General features: G+C 35.4%; 1 protein-coding gene across 7 annotated transcripts in view; it reads left to right on the top strand.

The window, feature by feature from the left end:
- Window positions 1–21,607, top strand: part of COP1 (COP1 E3 ubiquitin ligase) — a 264,958-nt gene that overhangs the window by 110,398 nt on the left and 132,953 nt on the right. For all 7 annotated transcript variants that reach the window (XM_023207226.1, XM_023207224.3, XM_023207222.1 and 4 more), the window contains 2 exons: window positions 13,315–13,429; window positions 17,566–17,701. In XM_023207226.1, coding sequence (XP_023062994.1) covers window positions 13,315–13,429; window positions 17,566–17,701 — 251 coding nt within the window. The remainder of the gene's footprint in view (window positions 1–13,314; window positions 13,430–17,565; window positions 17,702–21,607) is intronic.

Raw genomic sequence — 21,607 nt, 5'->3', positions numbered from 1 at the left:
CCATCAGTTTGTATCCTCAAATACCTGTGAATTGGGTGATCCAGCCCTCTTAATGTCTCAAAATAAAGTTGGAGCTCCTGGGCCTGTCAGAAGGTGACATTCTTTACTTATCACAGATCAGGAACCCTGTAGTGGCTGTGTAGACAAGGCTATGAGGCCAGTTTTCCCAAGCGGCTTTTATTGGCTCTGCAAGTCAAGTTTGACTCCTTAAAGGGAAGCATACCCTTCAAGTTAAGCCTTGGTAAAACAGCATTTCTCCAGTTGCATCCTGTTGCAAAAGAAAATAGATTCTTATTTCACTGATGTAAACAACTATATTGCCATAAGTTAAGAACACTTACAACTAGTTTCCAAATTCTGGAGAAGCCAGGCGGGGGCAGGGAGAGACAAATATGCTTCAAATTTTGTTCACAGGAATGTACCATACTCAATTATTAGAGGCTGTAAATAGTTCAGAGTAAGTTTCCTTGGCTCTGAAAAAACAAAACAAGGATCAGCAATATTGCAAATGAAAGTTAAAAAGATTGCCTCAGTTTTCTATGAGTTCAGTTCATTTAGTTAACTCTTATTTTACTTGATATTCATGAATATTTTAGCTCTTCATGAGTCCTGCATGTTTTTCCTGTATTGTAGTGTTACCATCTCCAACGTTATTAGAAATCTGTATTTGAGAGTGCCTGTTAGAGTCATATAGCTTGTTATAAGCCATTTTTTTTAAAAAGGATCAAAACAAGACAGCAATTATCTGTGAAAAACAAAATATCCAGGGTAGTTACGGTTAGAAACACAATTGACAAAGTAGTTCGATTATCTCTGTGGTTTACAGTAGCTTAACATGACAACCTTAATTACGACAGATAGCATATACTTTAGACATTAGAATTTTTGGAATCCCATACAATTTTGAAACATATATTAGTAGTAGTCACCAAAATAAAACCTAAAGAAGATTGAACACCATTTTGGCAATCTCATGTAAGTAAACATGTTCTGTTTACCTCTCTTTTGGATACTCCAGGGACTCACTGCAGCATCTAAAAGCTGGGTGTCAGGAAAGACAATTTCAAAACTGAAGTTTGATTTTGGGAAGCCTGTTAAATATGTTAGAGGTTTAAAACTCTTGATGTTATGAAATAGAATTGCAGATTATTCCAGATAAGTTATTTATTTTGCCAAAATGATGACTCAGAAATCTGAAAAACAAAAACCTTTTATAACCCTTTACAAATTTTCCTGAAGAGCAGATTAGTTCCTTAAGAGTATGCTTTTCTGCTTTTATTTTAATGCTTAGTTTACAGAAAAACCATATGCCTTTTTGAAGTTAGTATGTTAACACAGAATTTATTTTGGAAGATTAATTTTTACAATCCCTCCATCACTTGTTTGAACTTTTAGCTTTATCTTATCTAATTCAAAACAATCCTTAGACCCTAGGCAAAATTTTAGATTTCCACGCCTTCTTATAATGTTTTATTAAAAACACATCATAACACACCTCACGTGTAAATCTATTTCCAGTAGTTTCAATTACATATTATAATGGTAACTCTTAGCAATTTTAATTTTAATGTAAAACCTGGTAAGTTGTTTTAATTAATTGCTTGGTGCAGCCAAGGTTTGACTTCTTCCAGGATAATTAAGGGCATAGTTAGTTCCATATGTCGCCAGGTTTTACCAAATGTGAAGCCGTCAAGTTAAATGGTTCTCATAAACCAAAAAAAGCAGGTTATAACCTTAAAGCATTTAGCAAACCTAATATCTGACCTATATAATTTAGTTTACCTATTTACATTTTAATGACATCTGCTTTTACCAATAATCTTGAAGGCTGTTTTTATTTCTCAAAGATTAAAGTCACATGAACTGAAAGGTACGACAGCTTTTATTTTCCTTTTAAAAAATATTTGATCAAAGCGTTTATCTTACTTTAGGCCAATTAATTAGAGCTTTTTTTTTTTTTTTTTTTTTTTTTTTTTTTGAGGTGGAGTTTCACTCTGTTTTCCAGGCTGGAGTGCAGCGGCACGGTCTCGGCTCACTGTAACCTCTGCATCCCGGGTTCATGCGATTCTCCCACCTCAGCCTCCCTTGTAGCCGGGATTACAGGCATGTGCCACCCTATCTGGCTACTTTTTGTATTTTTAGTAGAGATGGGGTTTCACCATGCTGGCCAGGTGGGTCTCAAACTCCTGACCTCAGGTGATTCATCCGCCTCAGCTTCCCAAAGTGCTAGGATTACAGACTTGAGCCACTGCACCCAGCCTATTAGAGCTTTTTTTTTTTACAGCCATCACATACACAACACATAAATAAGTACACAGATAGAAGAAAACCCAATTGTCATAAGATCTTTCATTTGCCAATCTCCTAATTGGATTATAGGCCCCTGGGTGGAACCTTTAAGAGACAGGGCTAGGAAAACATTCAGTTTCTAAGGGCTAACAAACAGGCATAAATGAGGCAGAAACAGATTTTGAGAGAGATCTGTTTGCTTTTAATTACTGGTGTTCCATGAGGAAGAAAGAGATCTGTTCCTTCTCATGTGTGCATTGAGAGTGGCAAGGAAAAATGGAGAAAAATAATTCAGTTGGCTGAGAAAAAGACTTTTTTTCAACAAAACAAGGTCCAAGAAAAGAAAAACATAAAGACCTTATATATATGCCTACGACTTGGATATCTACTTTTAATTAAGCTGAGTGTTGTTTAAGAAAATTCTTTTAAATTCACTATTACCTGACTTTAGCCATCCCAAGTGGCCAATATTTCTGACTTTCAAACTTTACTAAGGGCTCAAAGTAAAATCCAGGGCGGTTCGTGGAAGGGAAGAGAATCAACAAATAGCAAAGGTTGCACAGATTCCAAACCAGAAAGGACTCATTCCCTAAGCCAGGATTGAACACCAGGCCACAAATGTAAAATGGCAGAGGCAGAGCAAAACATTGCCTTGTGGTTATAGATCTGGCTCCCAAGGGAGTAAAACAAGATGGAGGCCTGCAGCAGAGTTTGCTACTTACCATACAGAAAGTCATTTAAAGCAGACCAGATTGGCTACAGCTTAAGACCAACATCCTAAATCCTTTTTCATAGTTAAAACTTTACAGAGAATATAAACAGTGATAGTTGGGGTCTTGGCCTAGTAAAACATTTTCTAAAAAGAAAAAAAAAATCCTCTCACATAAAAGTTAACTGCTAATAGGTAGACAAAAGAAAAAAAAAAAAGTTCATAATGTAAGGGTAACCCTGGGGGAAGAACCTCTTAGTCTTATACAAATGGGTTCCTTTCCCCCTGTCTCAGACCAATGGTAGTCTGGCCAGTCAGCCACACAGGGCCTAGGCCCCCGAGGCCACCTTGAGACCTGGGCAGTGGCTGTGCCTTATTCCCGCCCTGTATGGCCGTTGGACACTGCACACTCATGTGGCAGACATGGCCACACACCCAAACCAGAGGAGGTAAGGGGAGCAGGGAGCTGCCATTCACCTAACCATTCTGAGCCCAAGTCTGTGGCCATTGAAGTGGGTGTGGACCACCTTCAGTATTGTAAAAGAAAAGACAGGGGCCCTTACTGTCCTGAAAAAAAGGAAGAGGCATGCCATAGGACCACAAGGCTCAAAAGCGAAAATGAGAGGTTTTAGGTTCACATTTTACTCACTCTTCCTTTGGCCCCACGTTGGGCAGCAAAAATGTTGCAGAACTTTCTCCTTAGTTCAGCTAAAACCAGGCTCTTGTCACACAACTAGGAAAGATTAGGCTTGTGGACACCTAGAAGGGTGAGGAAAGTGGAATTTATTGGGCAAAATGGAAAAAAAAAACCAAAAAACGCTCAGCAAAGTGAGAGAGTCCTGCTAGCAGGTAAAGCACAGTGCATACTTCCCATTTTGACTCAGAATAGTAAAAAGGTATACATGCAAAGGCCTGGATATAATGCAGTTAATTTGTGTGGCCTTGTTAAGGGCATCCTTAAGTGAAATGATCCTTAGATTTTTATATGTTTTTTTAAAAAATTATGAATAGTAGTGAAGAACAGTATCTACCAGCCGGATTTGGTGCCATTGCCTTTATTTGTGCTAAGAGACCAGCAGTCTTATACTGACCTTTGCTTTTGTATCACAAGTACAAACATAAGCACAATGAAAATTGCAAAGACTTTTTTTTGTGAGACAGGGTCTAGCTCTCTCACCCTGGCTGGAGTGCTGTGGTAGGATCTCAGCTCACTGCAGCCACCCCCTGGGCTCAAGCCATCCTCTTACCTCACCCTCCCCAATAGCTGGGAGTGCAGGTGTGCACCACCATGTCCAGCTAATTTTTTGTGTGTTTTGTATAGAGACAGGGTTTTGCCTTGCTGCACAGGCTGGTCTGGATCTCCTGGATTCAAGCGATCTGCCTGCCTTGGCCTCCCAAAGAGCTGGGATTACAGGTGTGAACCACCACACCAGGCTGCAAATAGCATCTTACATTTTTAAGAACAGCTTTGTCCTCCCAGATTCCTGAAAAGATCTTAGAGAGCCCCCAGTGGTCCTCAGCCACATTTTGGGGATCACACTATGATAACCACTCTTCTGAATTCTGTAATTTTTTGCTTTAAAGCTAGTCATCAAATCTGCTTGTATGAAAATATATGTATGGGTTTAATAATTTATTATTTTGTATGTAGTCCTTGAACTTACAAAGTTTACTTATTGTGCAGATAATGATAGTTTTCCATGCAGTGTTAATTTATGAAATTAGTTTGAGAAAAAAGTATTTATAGATTGGAAAAATTTCAGGTTTCAGTCAACCATACAGACACTTTTAGTTTCATTTAAATTAGGAGTCTTCTCTTAGTGGAATTGACAGAGAACTTTGCCATGGTAAGTTACTTCTTTGATTAGACAAGCATTGATTTAATTAGTCTTTTGAAGTACTTTTGTGCTTTTGTACTTCACTATTTTATATTAAGTGTATGAAATAGAATATTCAGTTTTGATTGCTGCTTTTCTGTTTTCATGTTAATTGCATTTATTGGGAATTAAAGTTGTTATATTTGTACAGATTTTTCATAATTTACAGGCTGACCATAATTTTTTTTTTTTTGTATAATCATCTAATTTGCTCTTTTATCTTCATAGTATGCCTATTAACTATCTAGCATTTATTTGAGGACTTTTTTTTTTTTTAACTTTTTCCAATGACCAAATAAGATAGGCTTCTGTTTTTGCTGTGGTGAATTTAATTATCTTTGAGTTAGGTAGATGTGATCGTTTTTCTTTAGAGCCAAGGTAGGTAAAATTAACATGGTCGATGAATATTTCTGTTTGATTTGTGTCGTATTTATATCTACCTCTAGGTAAAAGAGCTTATCTTGAGATTGTTTTATTTGAGGATTAGCCTTGTAGACTATCTGCATCCAGTATATATTTTCAAAACATTTATCTCTGCATACATAGCACATTTCTATTTTTTATATTAATATTATTTGTAATTTAATAATTAAACTGGCATATGACAAAGACCCAAGTGTTGCATATTTACCAACAATTTTGAGGCAACCTAGTTGCTTGTAGAGTTTTCAAATAAAGGATTTGCTCTAGGGTTTTGAATAAATTTAAGAAATGTCAAGAATAAATATTGGAAAATAATTGAGACAGTGAGTTTACTATAAAAACTGGAAGCCAAATAAATAAGTAAAATAAAATAAAAGTGTTGCTGACTACTTCTTTTCTGTTTTATATGCCGTTTCTGATTATTGTTAATTATTCTCATCTTTCAGACTTTGAAGTCTTATATGTTTTTCCATTAAACAGATCACTTTTTTTCCCCTTCTTTTTTGAGACAGAGTCTCGCTCTGTCACCATACTGGAGTGCAGTGGTGCAATCTCGGCTCACTGCAACCTCAACCTCTGCCTCCTGGGTTCAAGTGATTCTCCTGCCTCAGCCTCCCGAGTAGCTGGGATGACAGGTGTGCACCCCCATGCCCAGCTAATTTTTTTTGTTGTTTTTTGAGACGGAGTCTCTCACTCTGTCACCCAGGCTGGAGTGCAGTGGCGTGATCTCTGTTCACTGCAAGTTCCGCCTCCCATGTTCATGGCATTCTCCTGCCTCAGCCTCCCAAGTAGCTGGGACTGTGGGCACCCACCACTATGCCCAGCTAAGTTTTTTTGAGTTCTTAGTAGAGACAGAGTTTCACCGTGTTAGCCAGGATGGTCTCGATCGCCTGACCTCATGATCCACCCTTCTTAGCCTCCCAAAGTGCTGGGATTATAGGCATGAGCTACCACGCCTGGCCGCTAATTTTTGTATTTTGAGACAAGGTTTCACGATGTTGGCCAGGATAGTCTCAGTCTCTTGACCTCGTGATCTGCCCACCTCGGCCTCTGAAACTGCTGGGATTACAGGCATGAGCCACTGCGCCCAGTCAGATCACTTTTTAAGAGATCTATAGGCTAAAATCTAGAATTACAATCTTAGTATTTATAAAAAATATGTTGGTACCTACAAAGGAATATATTTCATTAATATGTAAATTAGAAATATAGTAAAACTTTCATGGAACCAGCTTTTGTGTTATTTAATATTAGAACATTAAAAGTAGTATACAGGTTACTCATGTGTTCCTAACCAATTTTATCACCTGCTTCCTATCCAAATATAATTATTTTTCTGATATTTATGTTTATCAATATGTTGACTTTTTAAAAGGTTTTACCACATGTATACACACCCCTATATTATTTGTTTTGGCTATATTTGAACTTTATAAAAATATTTTAGTATGTAGGTTTCTGAGATTTGTTTTTTCAGAGATTAATTGCTGATGCCTGTGGCTGTAGTTGATTGTCACTGATGTATAATATTCCATTGTGTTAATATATTATTATTTTTCAATTCAATCTGTATACATTATATGTATTTCTAGTGTTTTTGTTGTTCTTGCTATTAAGGGCATCTTTGTACATGTCTCCAGATGCAAAGGTACAAGAGTTTCCCTAGATACGTACCTAAGAGAGGAACTGAAGGGCATTGGGTATGCAAAATTTGTACTTTGGGTTAATAACAAATTGTTTTCCAGCATGCTTTTATCAATTTAAAGCTCCCACTACATGAGTATATGAGTTCCAGGTTCTCAGCATTCTTGCTGATAATTAGTATTGTTGGACTTCAAAATGATTTTCACCTTAGTGGTAATAAATAGAACATAGTTGTGACTTTAATTTTTATTTTCCTGTCACTATAAAACAGCACCTTTTCTTATATTTATTGGCGTCTATATTTTGTCTTTTGTGAAATGGCGTTTCAAGTCTTTTCCCATTTTTTTGTGTTGGTCTTAGAGAAATAGATGTATTCTGGATACTAATCATTTGTTTTTGGATTTTGCAAATATCTTCTTATATTTTGTATCTTCTTGTCTCATCTTTTTAATGATGGATTTTGGTGAACAGAAGTTCTTAATTTCTATGTCATGAAATTTATAATTTTTATAATTAATACTTTTTGTGATTCATTTAAGAAATTCTGCCCTTTCTCAAGATTGTAAACATACTATCCAGTAACATAGTACATGATCAGTTTTTGTAAATGTTTCACGCATGCTTAAGAAGAGTGCCTATTTTTTAATTAGGTATAGTGTTTTCTATATGTTCACTATATCAAATTTCATATTTGGCCATATATAAACTAGTGTTATTTGCATAACACTAGTTGCATAACTCAGTTGACTTGAAGATTCATCTCCCATTGTGTTAATAGGTTTGTCTATTTCTCTGGCAATTTGTGCCTGAAAAAGGTTAATGCTCTATTATTACATACAGACAGGCATATAATTGTTAAATTGAACTTTTTCTCATATACAGTGGCTATTTTCATCCTTATTAATGTTTTTCATCTTGAATCTGTTTTTTCTCTTTTAGTTAGTACTCTTTCATGTTATCCCAATTTTTTAGTTTGTCTCTGTTTTAAGTATTTCTTTAGCAGATAGCATACCTTTATTTTAAATTATCTATTCTGTCACTATTTCTGTTAGTGATTGTTTCCATTTATTTATTGCTAATACTGATATAATTTCATTCTTTTTTACTTTTTATACTTGCTGTTTTTCTCAGTTTTTGATTTTTTTCTTACGGTTTTACCGCCTCTCACCATCCCTCTTCTGGTTTGTTACCTATTCTGTCACTGTGCTTTCAGTAGTTGTCCTTGAAATTTATTCACACTCATCATCTAGGCAGAGTATCTTAATTACCTTCCTGAACAGTATAAGAGCTCCAGAATGCAACTTTTGTCACTTTCTTCTGAGTTACATGTTGTTAGTTGGATAGTTTTTCTCTTAACTCTTAAGCCCCATAAACTAAATATGATAATTAACAGTAATATTTATAATCATTTATTTGCTAGTTTCCTTGCTGTCTTTTTCATTTTGTGTCTCAGATCTTCCAGTTTATGTCATTGTATTATTCAAGTATACAATTTCAGAGTTTTGGTTTTTTTTTTTTGAAATGGAGTCTCGCTGTGTCGCCCAGGCTTGAGTACAGTGGCACAGTGGCGCGATCTCGGCTCGCTGCAACCTCGGCCTCCTGAGTTCAAGCAATTCCCCTGCCTCAGCCTCCCGCATAGCTGGGATTACAGGCAGAAATTCTTTTAGAGATGCCTCACTGGTAATAAACTTCGTTTTTGTTTATAATGTTGTGAGATAGCCTTTTGGGGTTCTGAATTTTAGGTTGGAATTATTTTGCCTCAACTTTTTTAAGATTATTGATGTCCTTTTTGTTCTAGCTTTCTACTGCTCTTGAAAAGCATTTTGCCTTTTTAATTGTTGTTCCTAAATGAATGATCTTTCTTCTGATTTTAAGATCTTTTTGCTGTATAGCCAAAAACACAGTTTCACCTTAGTGTGTCTAATTGTGGGTTTCTTTTTAATTATCTCACTTGATCAGAATAATTTCTCTATGTATTCTTGTCTGTTTTCAGTTCTGGAAAAATCTCAGCCATCAACTCTTCCAATATTTCTTTTAGTTTCTTGATCTTCTGGGTCTCTGGGCATATTTCAAGCTATTATTCTTTTATGCCTCTTATATTGTTTTTCAAATTTTTTGTCTTCCCGGCTTTTATCCTACATTCTGGGCAGTTCTTTCAGATTTCTCTTCTAGTTTGTAAACTCTGTTTTCAGTTTCTCTACTTGTGGTCCCTGGGCTTAATTCTCCAAATCCCAATTCAGTTACTTGTTTTTGTTTAGATATTGTCCTCCTCTTGCCCCTGCCTGTGCTGCTGCTGTTACATTTTGTTTATCATTACATCTCTGAGTTCACCTTCCTGTTTGTCTGTTAAGTCTTTGAAAATTATCTTACTTTCTTGTGAGTTATTGACAAAGAGAGTCAAAAGCTATAAAATATTTGAAGAAGTTTATATAGAGTCAAATAAACTTTTTTTAAAAGAGGTTTATTTGGAGCCCCAAAAAAAAGCCAAAATAAGTGACCCTGGCCCGAGGCACAGTCTCAAGAGGTCCTGAGAACATGTGCCCAAGGTGGTTGGTATACATTTTAAGGATACATAAGACACCTATCATTACTTATGAAGTTTACATTGATTCGATCTGGAAAGGCGGGACAGCAGGCAGGGACACGGGGTGGGAACAGGGATTGGCTTACAGGTCACACATGGATTCAAAGATTTTTTGATTGGCTCTTGGTTCAAAGAGTTAAGTTACTATCTGAAGACCTGAAATTAATAGAAAGGAGAGTCTGGGTTAAGATAAGGGGTTCTGAAGACCAAAATTTTTATGTAGATGAAGTCTCATAGGTGGCCACCTTTAGAGGCAGTAGATGGCAGATGTTTCCTAATTAGGCTGGACTCTCAGTTAATCTCTTCAGGATTGGGAGGGTCTGGAAGGGGAAGGGTGTAGTTATGTTAATACAGATGCAAAATTTTCTCCACAAAAGACTGCTTTGCAGGGTCATTTCAAAATATAGCAAAAAACATATTTGGGGATAAAGTATATTGATTTCCTTCTTTATCTGTCATGTGACATTATTCAGAGTCAGGTTGAAAACTAAGAGAGATTATATAGGGTTAAATAAAACCCATCTGATGAGATGTTATCGTTCGTAGGGCATGACTCCGCAGTCTTCTTAAATAGGAATTTGGGCAAGAAAGAAAAAAACTCAGAGTTTAGTTCTTAGATTGAGGCAGTGCTTTAAAATATGATTCTTACCTCCTCCCATCTAGTTTTATCAAAGCGGGGATACACTGTAGTATACACTACAGTACCTTAGTACTTTTTACTTTATGCATTTGGCATTGTAGTATAGTTATTGGTGAAGTTGTGCCAGCAAGTAAATAACATATATTTAGGACCAAAAACCTTTGTTTTTTATAGGATTTATATGCTAACATTTTTCAAGTTTATTGCCTTTGGATCTGGTTTTGTTATTTTGTTCTTCTGATGAATATATCAAACTCTTTGGCATGTGTATATTATTGCCTCTCAATCTGATAATCAATATTAAATAGATTTTTTTTTTTTTGGAGACGGAGTTTTGCTCTTGTTGCCCAGGCTGGAGTGCAGTGGCGTGACCTCGGCTCACCGCAACCTCCGCCTCCCTGGTTCAGGTGATTCTCCAGCCTCAGCCTCCCAGGTAGCTGGGATTACAGGCATGCACCACCATGCCCAGCTAATTTTGTATTTTTAGTGGGGATGGGGTTTCTCCACGTTGGTCGGGCTGGTCTTGAACTACCGACCTCCAGTGATGCTCCCGACGCGGCCTCCCAAAGTGCTGGGATTACAGGTGTGAGCCACTGCGCCCAGCCAAGTAGCTATTTCTTATAGTTAAGAACTATTCCAATAATTCCAGGTTGTAAGGCTACAGTGTAGGGATAATGAAAAAGTAACTCATTTTCCCTTTTTTTTTGAGAGTAATAATAATAAAATAATTTTTTATTTTGCCTTCTTTGAAATGGAGGTAAAATACATATAAAGAAAAGCACAAATCTTTCGTTTCTGCTTGAATGAGATTTGACAGACACACATATGTGATTGCACAACGCCTAGATGAACATATGGAACATTCATCTTGCCTTATACTACTTTCAAATTCAATCCCAGTTCTTCAGGGGCAAATATATACTGACTTCTAGAAACTCATAACTCACTTGTTTTTAATCTTTATATGACTAAGATATGTAATAACATTACCTTTTGTGTATGACTGTTATTCAGTGTTTTTGAGATTCATTCTCTTTTGTATGTATCAGCAGTTCATTCTTTTTATTATTATTATTGTTATACTTTAAGTTCTAGGGTAATGTGCACAACATGCAGGTTTGTCACATATGTATATATGTGCCATATTGGTTTGCTGCACCCATTAACTCATCATTTACATTAGGTATCGCTAATGCTACCCCTCCCCCCTTCCTCACCCCACAACAGGCCCTGGTGTGTGATGTTCCCTGCCCTGTGTCCAAGTGTTCTCATTGTTCAGTTCCCACCTATGAGTGAGAACATGTGGTGTTTGGTTTTCTGTCCTTGCGATAGTTTGCTGCGAATGATGGTTTCCAGCTTCATCCATTTCGCTACAAAGGACATGAACTCATCCTTTTTTATGGCTGCATAATATTCCATGGTGTATACGTGCCATATTGTCTTAATCCAGTCTATCATTGATGGACATTTGGGTTGGTTCCAAGTCTTTGCTATTGTGAATAGTGCTGCAATAAACATACAAGTGCATGGGTCTTTGTAGTAGCATGATTTACAATCCTTTGCGTATATACCCAGTAATGAGATGGCTAGGTCAAATGGTATTTCTAGTTCTAGATCTTTGAGGAATCGCCACACTGTCTTCCACAATGGTTCAACTAGTTTACAGTCCCACCAACAGTGTAAAAGTGTTCCAATTTCTCCACATCCTCTCCAGCACCTGTTGTTCCCCGACTTTTTAACGATTGCCATTCTAACTGGTGGTGATGGTATCTCACTGTGGTTTTGATTTGCATTTGTCTGATGACCAGTGATGATGAGTATATTTTCATATGTCTGTTTGCTGCATAAATGTCTTCTTTGAAAAGTGTCTGTTTATATCACTTTTATATTGCCCACTTTTTGATGGGGTTGGCCAGTTTTTGATGGGGTTATTTGATTTTTCCTTGTAAATTTGTTTAAGTTCTTTGTAGATTCTGGATATTAGCCCTTTGTCAGATGGATAGATTGCAAAAATTTTCTCCCATTCTGTAGGTTGCCTGTTCACTCTGATGGTAGTTTCTTTCGCTGTGCAGAAGCTCTTTAGTTTAATTAGATCCCATTTATCAATTTTGGCTTTTGTTGCCATTGCTTTTGATGTTTGTTATGAAGTCCTTCTCCATGCCTATTTCCTGAATGGTATTGCCTAGATTTTCTTCAAAGATTTTTATGGTTTTAGGTCTAACATTTAACTCTTTAATCCACCTTGAATCAATTTTTGTATAAGATGTAAGGAAGGGATCCAGTTTCAGCTTTCTACATATGGCCAGCCAATTCTCCTAGCACCATTTATTAAATAGGGAATCCTTTCCCCATTTCTTGTTTTTGTCAGGTGTGTCAAAGATCAGATGGTTGTAGCTGTGTGTTGTTATTTCTGAGGCATCTGTTCTGTTCCATTGGTCTCTATCTCTGTTTTGGTACCAGTACCATGCTGTTTTGGTTACTGCAGCCTTGTAGTATAGTTTGAAGTCAGGTAGTATGATGCCTCCAGCTTTGTTCTTTTTGCTTAGAATTATCTTGGCAATGTGGACTCCTTTTTGGTTCCATATGAACTTTAAAGTAGTTTTTTCCAATTCTGTGAAGAAAGTCATTGGTAGCTTGATAGGGATGGCATTGAATTTAAAAATTACCTTGGGCAGAATGGCCATTTTTACGGTGTTGATTCTTCCTAGCCATGAACATGGAATGTTCTTCCATTAGTTTGTGTCCTCTTATTTCGTTGGAAAAAGTAAGTCATTTTCTATTTGATTATTATTTTCTAACAATTTCTGGATATTAAAATTCCCGAAATTCTAAATTTAGAATGGCATAATGAATTCTGTCTTCATTTTATTTGTAGAATTGAAGATGTTTCTCATTTTAGTCTTGTAAAACTGTCCTTTAGAGCTTATTTTTAAAATCATTATTAGTTTTAATCATTCTGTGAATGAATTTGGTATCTATTTTCACGTTAAAAGACAATTTTGAAAATATCTCAGAATTATAGTTTTTTACCATTTGTAATCATTTTACTGTGATGAACTTCTGAAGATAAATAAATGCTCAAACATTTGAGTATTCTGTGCAAAAGAAGAGTACTGTTTATTCTAAGTTACGTGTCTTATTATTTTAGACAAAGAAGCAGCCTTGGTATAACAGCACGTTAGCATCAAGACGAAAACGACTTACTGCTCATTTTGAAGACTTGGAGCAGTGTTACTTTTCTACAAGGATGTCTCGTATCTCAGGTATATATTTAGACCTTCTCAAATTATCTGAAATCTGCATTTCAGATCTGTTTCTGGGTTTCTGTGCTGAATTTACGGAGGGTCCTAATTGCAAAGTAAAAGTGTGTATTTCTGACGTAGTCTAGCAGATCATCATGGAGGTTCTTAGTGATCTTAGAGAATGTTATTTTCCAATGACGATTGTTTTCTATATTTGTGAATTCTGAATCTTTATCTGGCAAGCTAGATAAAGTTAAAAAGAAAGTCAGCCATGAATATGTAGCTAACAAAATTAAGTTTCATTCAGTTGCCTCCTATTTAACATTAAATAAACATGAAGTTCTAAGCACTGTCCTCTGTGCTGAGAATAAAAGATGAAAGAACTGGTTTCTGTTGTTAAGGAGTGTTGTAAATAGAGTCAGGGAAAGCAACAGATAAAGCAGTTCTGTATGATGTTATGTGTTAAATAAATTTACAGGAGTATCATGAAAATAGTTAATATTCACTAATATAACTGGTAGTAAAAAAATCCAGGCTGAGTTGGAAATGGAGAGGTGTAAGGGAATGATCAGTGTAGGGATTTCAGATGAGTTGTATATGTGCTATTCTAGTATGAATTAACTGAAAAAGATACTTAGAAACATGTTCAAAGTAGAGGAAATAACATATGCAAAGACGTGGATGTGATAGTGTAGGATATTTCTATTACTGTAAAAAAGTAATTTAATTTTTCCTCTTTTTCTTAACTCTGTTCTTCAGTCTTTCTCAGTGTCTTTGCTCATCTATGAAGTAGAGACATTAACCCTAATGGGTTTTTTAATGATTGTAAGTGACATGTATAAGATACAATGCTTGGTACTTGTTGGGTGCTCAGTTAATTCATGTCATTAATGGGGCATCTGCTTAAAATAAACCCCACTAAGGGAGAAAAAAAAATAGTCTGATATTTTATTGGTTGTTAAAAACTGGGTGTTGGTTTTCTCTTGAATAAATATGTTTATATTATTTATAATCTACATGTTGCTTAGATCCTGCAAATTTGCCTCATGATTGGTGGTACAGGAAAAATTATATTAGATTTACAAAGCATTTTTCCTCTGAAGACCAAGGGAGAAGCCAAGATTTGCTTGTTTCTTGAAATTAACAAACAGTTTTTATACATGGAAAGCTTTCATTTATTGCCTGTGAATTGAGCCACTTATTGTGCTTATGTAATAATTTATAAATATAAACTGCCATAGGAAGTTGTTAAGTTGAAAGTAGCCCAATTCTGACTGGCAGAGTTCATGTTAACCCTTTCATACATTATTTGTTGGTATGCTGTTGAAATACAACTATAGGCAAGTGGCAGACCTTTAAAAAAAGAGGTGAGAAAGAGATTGGGGTAGGCTATTATTAATAATCTTTAAGTCACTAACAGCATAGGCATGGTATGGAATAGTAAAGGTCATCACAAGTCAGTTTATTTTTGGGAGTGTAGCTTTACAAGACAGTAGAATAATAAAACCATGAGGAAAATTAGATAGATTTTTATTTGTGTGGGTATGGCTGTATTGTACCTAAAACATGTCTCTAGTTTTCAGGAATCTTATGTTAGCTAGCTAGTGTAATTATATTGCTGGATTTTAAGTTCCTCCTAGTACCTTTGACTGTAAAGGGGAAATTTTAACTTCTCTGAAACGGTGTAGCTAAGAGGTTGATGGTCCTTTGTATATTTTCAAATGAGAATCTAAATCCATCGGTATTCCCTAACTTTTATTTCCAACTTTCAAAATGAGAGATGAATATTAAAGAACTATTACTTTGGTGTTTCAGTTGTAATTGAAAGAGGAAGTTAATTATAAAGCATTAGGAGAAAGAAAAGAGACATTGAATACACTTTTACAAACCAATTTGTAATTAGGATAGGAGAGGTGATATACCAGCAGATATGTTTGGATGTTGATGATAAAATACCACGCAAACAAAATTCTACCTTTTTGTAACCTCATAAGTTAAAACCAATTACTGTACTTTCAGATACTGAAATAACTAGTTTTATTGTTTTCTTTATGGTTTCTGTTGAAAGTAGCCATTAATGAGCTTAGATGATAGGCAGAAATCCAGTTAGCCTAGAACAGGACTGTTAACCTAGAACAGAATACACAATATTGAATGCTGGTTTTATGTACTTAGGAATTGATATCAAAATGGGAATGAATAGGATAACGTTGAAACAGGTTTTAAATTAATAAAACCAACCATCTTTCCAGTATGTGGAATGTTAAATAACTCACAGTAATAGGTTTCCATATAAAAATAATCATTAACTATTATATCCAGACCACTCTGCAGTACGGTTGTGATTTTTAGTTTTGCAAATAACCCATGTTTTATTTATAATATGTGGAATTTCCTGAGAATAATTTTTGTAGAGCGAGAGTTTTATCTCAATACCATTATGTATTAGGTAATTCCTTTTGCTCTCTTTAGAATGGAAGCACAACTAATTGTACCCTTTAAATTTAGGTATTTTGATGAATTGGCTTAGTGTTTAAATCTTTAAAATTTGTAAAATATCAGGGACAAAAGCTCACTCAGTTTCCTCAAGTAATGTTATTTATTTTTCTTTTTTCTTTTTCTTTCTTTTTTTTTTTTGAAACGGAGTTTTGCTCTTGTTGCCCAGGCTGGAATGCAGTGGCGTGATCTTGGCTCACCACAACCTCTGCCTCCCGGGTTCAAGCAGTTCTCCTGCCTAGCCTCCCAAGTAGCTGGGATTACAGGCATGCACCACCATGCACAGCTAATTTTGTATTTTTAGTAGAGACAGGGCTTCTCCATGTTGGTCAGGCTGGTCTCAAACTCCCGACCTCAGGTAATCCGCCTGCCTCAGCCTCCCAAAGTGTTGGGATTACAGGTGTGAGCCACCGCACCAGGCCTTGTTTTCTTGTTTTTTTTTTTTTTATAATAATTGTTACATAAATTTCGTCATGCAAACAGTTGTTTTCAAGATAACCTAGTATCTCCAGATAACATAAGTTCTTCACTGTGCTTTATATTTTCTGTATAACTCTTTTGACTTAATAATTCTGGCATCTTTTATTATGCTTACTCTTACCTCAGATGGCACTTAAGAAGGGAAATCATGAATGTTTACCTTGAAAAGTTTGTGTGTGTGTGTGTGTATGAGCTTAGAATAAAGAAGCTATGAAAATACAGTGGTATAACAAACTTGTCTCAGTTTCAGTCTAGGAAGCTAAAGTGCTCATTGTTTTTATCATTCTTCAGAAACGAAAGAATAAGTTCAAATGACACAGTGCTGAAAAGCAATGAGTTTTTAAATTTATGCTTTTAGTGTAGGTCTGCTTGTATTAATACGCTGGAGAATAGATTAGTTGTATTCTCAGGTACTTCGTAAACTGGTTTTATGTTTTAAATCCCACATGATTTATCTTCAAATAGTTTACTGAAGTGAACTTTACCCAAGGTATTTGTATACTTTTCCACTGGATAGAATTATTGTTTTTCATATTTCACCAAGAGATTTGAATGAAAATTTATTTTTTCTTGATGAAGGCACTCTTTGAGGTAAATGGGAGCAATTTCAAACTTTGTTTTTTAGAATTAATAGTTCATAACATTGTAGTTTTCTACTCTCTTCCTGTAATAGAATTTGAAACATTTCAGTGTATTATTTGAGCAAATATTTCTTATTTATGAACTATTTTATCTAAAATGTTATTGTAAACTGGATTTTAAACAAAACATGGGCATAAATATGTATGCCAGTAACCATGTTCTTTCAAACTAACAAACGCCCATCCAATATATGTACTCTTCTTAACATCCTCACATTCTCCATTGATGGATTTTTATTTTAATGACTCTCAAATAGTAGCTCTTTTATTATTATTATTTTTATTTTTTAAAGAAATTATTGCCAAAAAAAATGAGAATTCATAGTGGAAAGAGACAGTGTCTTTCAAAGAACCAAGACATTTTTTATTAAAGCTGAAAAATTAACCAATTAACTTGTGCAAACTAGTCTTTAGTAAAATCTAAATATTGTTTTTTGTATTTAGAATGTAACTTTTAATTTGTGGATGTAGCTCTTTGATTTACTTTGCAGTTCAATTCATCTATTTTCTTTTTGTTGTTGTTTTTGTTTTTTCATATAGATGACAGTCGAACTGCAAGCCAGTTGGATGAATTTCAGGAATGCTTGTCCAAGTTTACTCGATATAATTCAGTACGACCTTTAGCCACATTGTCATATGCTAGTGATCTCTATAATGGTTCCAGTATAGTCTCTAGGTAAGTATTGGGCAAATTACTATTTTCTTTTGTAAAAATGTCTAGAATCTAATTGAGTTTGAGAAACACTTATAGCTTTATTTTTAAAAGGGTGGGTTCTGAAGCAGCCTGCCAATTATTAGTTCTGTGATTTTAGGCAAGTTCCTGAGTTTCTATGTGCCAAATTTCTTCATCTCTAAAATGGAATAATTGATAGTATCCATCTCATAAGGTTGTAGCTTGTTTTCTTGTACTATCTGTGTCTGGTTTTGATGACAGTATGCTCTCCTCATAAGTGATCCCACCTCTGGATTTTCTGGAAGTTTGTATAGAATTGGTTTTATTTCTTCCTTAAGTATTTTGTAGAATTTGCCAGTGAAGCTTCCAGAAATGAATTTTAATTACCAATTCAATTTTCTTAAGAGATTTAATCAGGTTATCCATTTCTTCTTGGTTTAGCATTATAATTAGTTTGTGTCTTTTAAGACATTTGTCCATCTTGTCAGGGCTGTTAAACTTTTTGGTGTACAATTATTCATAATATTGCCTTATTATTCTCTTAATATCTTTGGATTGTATGATGATTTTCCCTCTTTCATTCCTGACAGTGGATTTTGTTTCTTACCTTTTTCCTGAAGAGTCTAGCTGAGAAGTTTATCAGTTTTGTTGATCTTCCCAGAGAGCCAGCTCTTGGTTTTATTGATAGGCTCTATTTGTCTGTTTTCTGTGATCATTAATCTTTGCTCTTAATTATTTTCATTCTTCTACTTTTTGAGGGTTTAATTTGCTCTTATATGCTAATTTCTTAAGGTAAAAATTGAGATCGTTTAGTTGATACCTTCTTTTCTAATATAGTTATTTTGTGGTATACATTTCCCTGTAAGTACTGTATTAGCCACATCACAAAAAAACTGATGTGATACTTTTCCATTTTAATATAGTTCAAAGTACTATTTTAGCTTTCTTTTTATTTTTTAAAAAGTTTGTTTTTTAAAATTGACAGATAAAATTTTATGTGTTTATTGCATACAGCATGTTTTGAAGTATATATCAAAGTACCTTTTAATTTCCATTTTGATTTTTTTCTTTGACCCATGATTACTGAGGCTGTTACTAGTTTCCAAATATTGGGATTTTCCAGTGATCTTTCCATTACTGATTTTTTTATTTTTAAGAGACGGGGTCTAATTATGCTGCCTAGGCTATCCTCAGACTCCTGGGCTCATGCAGTCCTCCTGCCTCAGCTTCCCAAGTAGCTTTGACTATTACTGCACCCAGCTTGCATTATATTATTTTTATCACTATTTGAAATGTTTAATGAAAGTTTATAATATACAGGAAAATAGAATGGAATAAGTCTTCGCATAACCATCACCCACATTCAGCAGTGGTTAAGATTTTTCTGTACAAGTTTTATGTATCCTCTTCATTTTGATTACTTTTTGCTTAAGTATTTTATTATTTTTTTCCATGTTCCCTGACCACTTTTATTTTTTTATTGTTTTTTAATGTTTTCAACTTTTTTTATAGATTAAATGGTACACACGGTACACATGCAGGTTTGTTACATGAGTATATTGCATGACAATGGGGCTTGGGGTCCTAACGTTTCTGTCACCCAGGCAGTGAGCATAGGTACACAACAAGTGTTTTATAAGCCCATGCCCCCTGCCTTCTCCCACCTCCCCACCTAGTAGCTCCCCAGTAACTGTTGTTCCCATATTTACATTCATGTGTCTTCAATGTTTAGCTGTCACTTACAAGTGAAAAGATATATTATTTGGTTTTCTGTTCTTGCATTAATTCACTTAGGATAGTGGCCTCCAGCTTCACTCTTGTTGCTGCAAAGGACATGGTTTTATTCTTTTTTAAGGCTGTATTGTATTCCATGTGCCACATTTTCTTGATCCAGTCCACCATTGATGGCCACCTAGATTGATTACATGCCTTTGTTACTGTGAATAACACTGCAGTGAACATACTAGTGCATGTGTCTTTATGGTAGAACAACTTACTTTCTTTTGTGCATATACCTACTAATGGGATTGCTGGATCAAATGATAGTTTTGTTGTAAGTTATATGACGAAACTCCAAACTGCTTTCTGTAGTGGTTGATCTAGTTTGCATTCATAGGAACAGCATATAAGCATTCCCTTTTCTTCACAGCCTTGCCAGTACCTATTGTTTTTTGACTTTTTAATAATTGCCGTTCTGTGATGAGATGGTATCTCATCCTGGTTTTGATTTTTACTTCTCTGATGATTAGTGATGTTGAGCTTTTTTTCATATGCTTGTTGACAACTTGTGTGTGTTCTTTTGAGAAGTGTCTGTTTGTGTCTTCTCATTTTTTATTGGATTTTTTGTTTTTCATAGGTCGATTTAAGTTTCTTGTAGATTTTGAATATTAGGCTTTTATCAGAGGCATAGTTTGCAAATACTTTCACCCATTCCATAGGCTGTTTAGTCTGTTGGCAATTTCTTCTGCTTTGTAGAAGCTCTTTAATTTAATTAGGTCCCACTTGTCAATTTATGTTTTTGTTGCAATTGCTTTTGAAGACTTAACCATAAATTATTTGCCAAAGCCTATGTCAGGAAGGATATTTCCTAGCTTTTCTTCTAAGATTTTTATAGTTTGAGGTCTTAGATTTAGGTTTTAATTGATCTTGAGTTATTGTATATGATGAAAAGTAGCGGTCCAGTTTTATTCTTCTGCATGTGGCTAGCTAGTTATCCAAGCACCATTGATTGAATAGGGAGTCCTTTCCCCATGGCTTATTTTTGTTAATTTTGTTAAAGATCAGATGGTGTAGGTTTGCAGCTTTATGCCTGGGTTCTCTATTCTATTACATTGGTCTTATGTCTGTTTTTGTACCTACCAGTGCCATGCTGTTTTCGTTACTGTAGCCTGATAGTATAAATTGAAGTTGGGTGGTGTGATGCCTCCAAGTATGTTCATTTTGCTTACAACTGCATTGGCCATTCAAGCTCTTTTTTTGTTCCATGTGAATTTTAGAATAGTTTTTTTTTTTTTTTTTATTATACTTTAAGTTCTGGGGTACATGTGCATAACATGCAGGTTTGTTACATATGTATACCTGTGCCATGTTGGTGTGCTGCACCCATCAACTCGTCAGCACCCATCAATTCATCATTTATATCAGGTATAACTCCCCAGTGCAATCCCTCCCCCATTCCCCCTCCCCATGATAGGCCCCAGTGTGTGATGTTCCCCTTCCCGAGTCCAAGTGAACTCATTGTTCAGTTCCCACCTATGAGTGAGAACACGCGGTGTTTGGTTTTCTCTTCTTGTGATAGTTTGCTAAGAATGATGGTTTCCAGCTGCATCCATGTCCCTACAAAGGACGCAAACTCATCCTTTTTTATGGCTGCATAGAATTCCATGGTGTATATGTGCCACATTTTCTTAATCCAGTCTGTCACTGATGGACATTTGGGTTGGTTCCAAGTCGTTGCTATTGTGAATAGTGCTGCAATAAACATACGTGTGCATGTGTCTTTGTAGTAGAATAATTTATAATCCTTTGGGTATATACCCAGTAGTGGGATGGCTGGGTCATATGGTACATCTAGTTCTAGATCCTTGAGGAATCGCCATACTGTTTTCCATAATGGTTGAACTAGTTTACAATCCCACCAACAGTGTAAAAGTGTTCCTGTTTCTCCACATCCTCTCCAACACCTGTTGTTTCCTGATTTTTTAATGATTGCCATTCTAACTGGTGTAAGATGGTATCTCATTGTGGTTTTGATTTGCATTTCTCTGATGGTGAGTGATGATGAGCATTTTTTCATGTGTCTGTTGGCTGTATGAATGTCTTCTTTTGAGAAATGTCTGTTCATATCCTTTCCCCACTTTTGGATGGGGTTGTTTGTTTTTTTCTTGTATATTTGTTTGAGTTCTTTGT

This window comes from Piliocolobus tephrosceles, chromosome 1 (assembly GCF_002776525.5).
Source record: "Piliocolobus tephrosceles isolate RC106 chromosome 1, ASM277652v3, whole genome shotgun sequence".
NCBI classification, from domain to species: Eukaryota; Metazoa; Chordata; class Mammalia; order Primates; family Cercopithecidae; genus Piliocolobus; species Piliocolobus tephrosceles.
The sequence above is the reverse complement of the archived record's forward strand: the minus strand, read 5'-3'. Positions and strand labels throughout refer to the sequence as shown.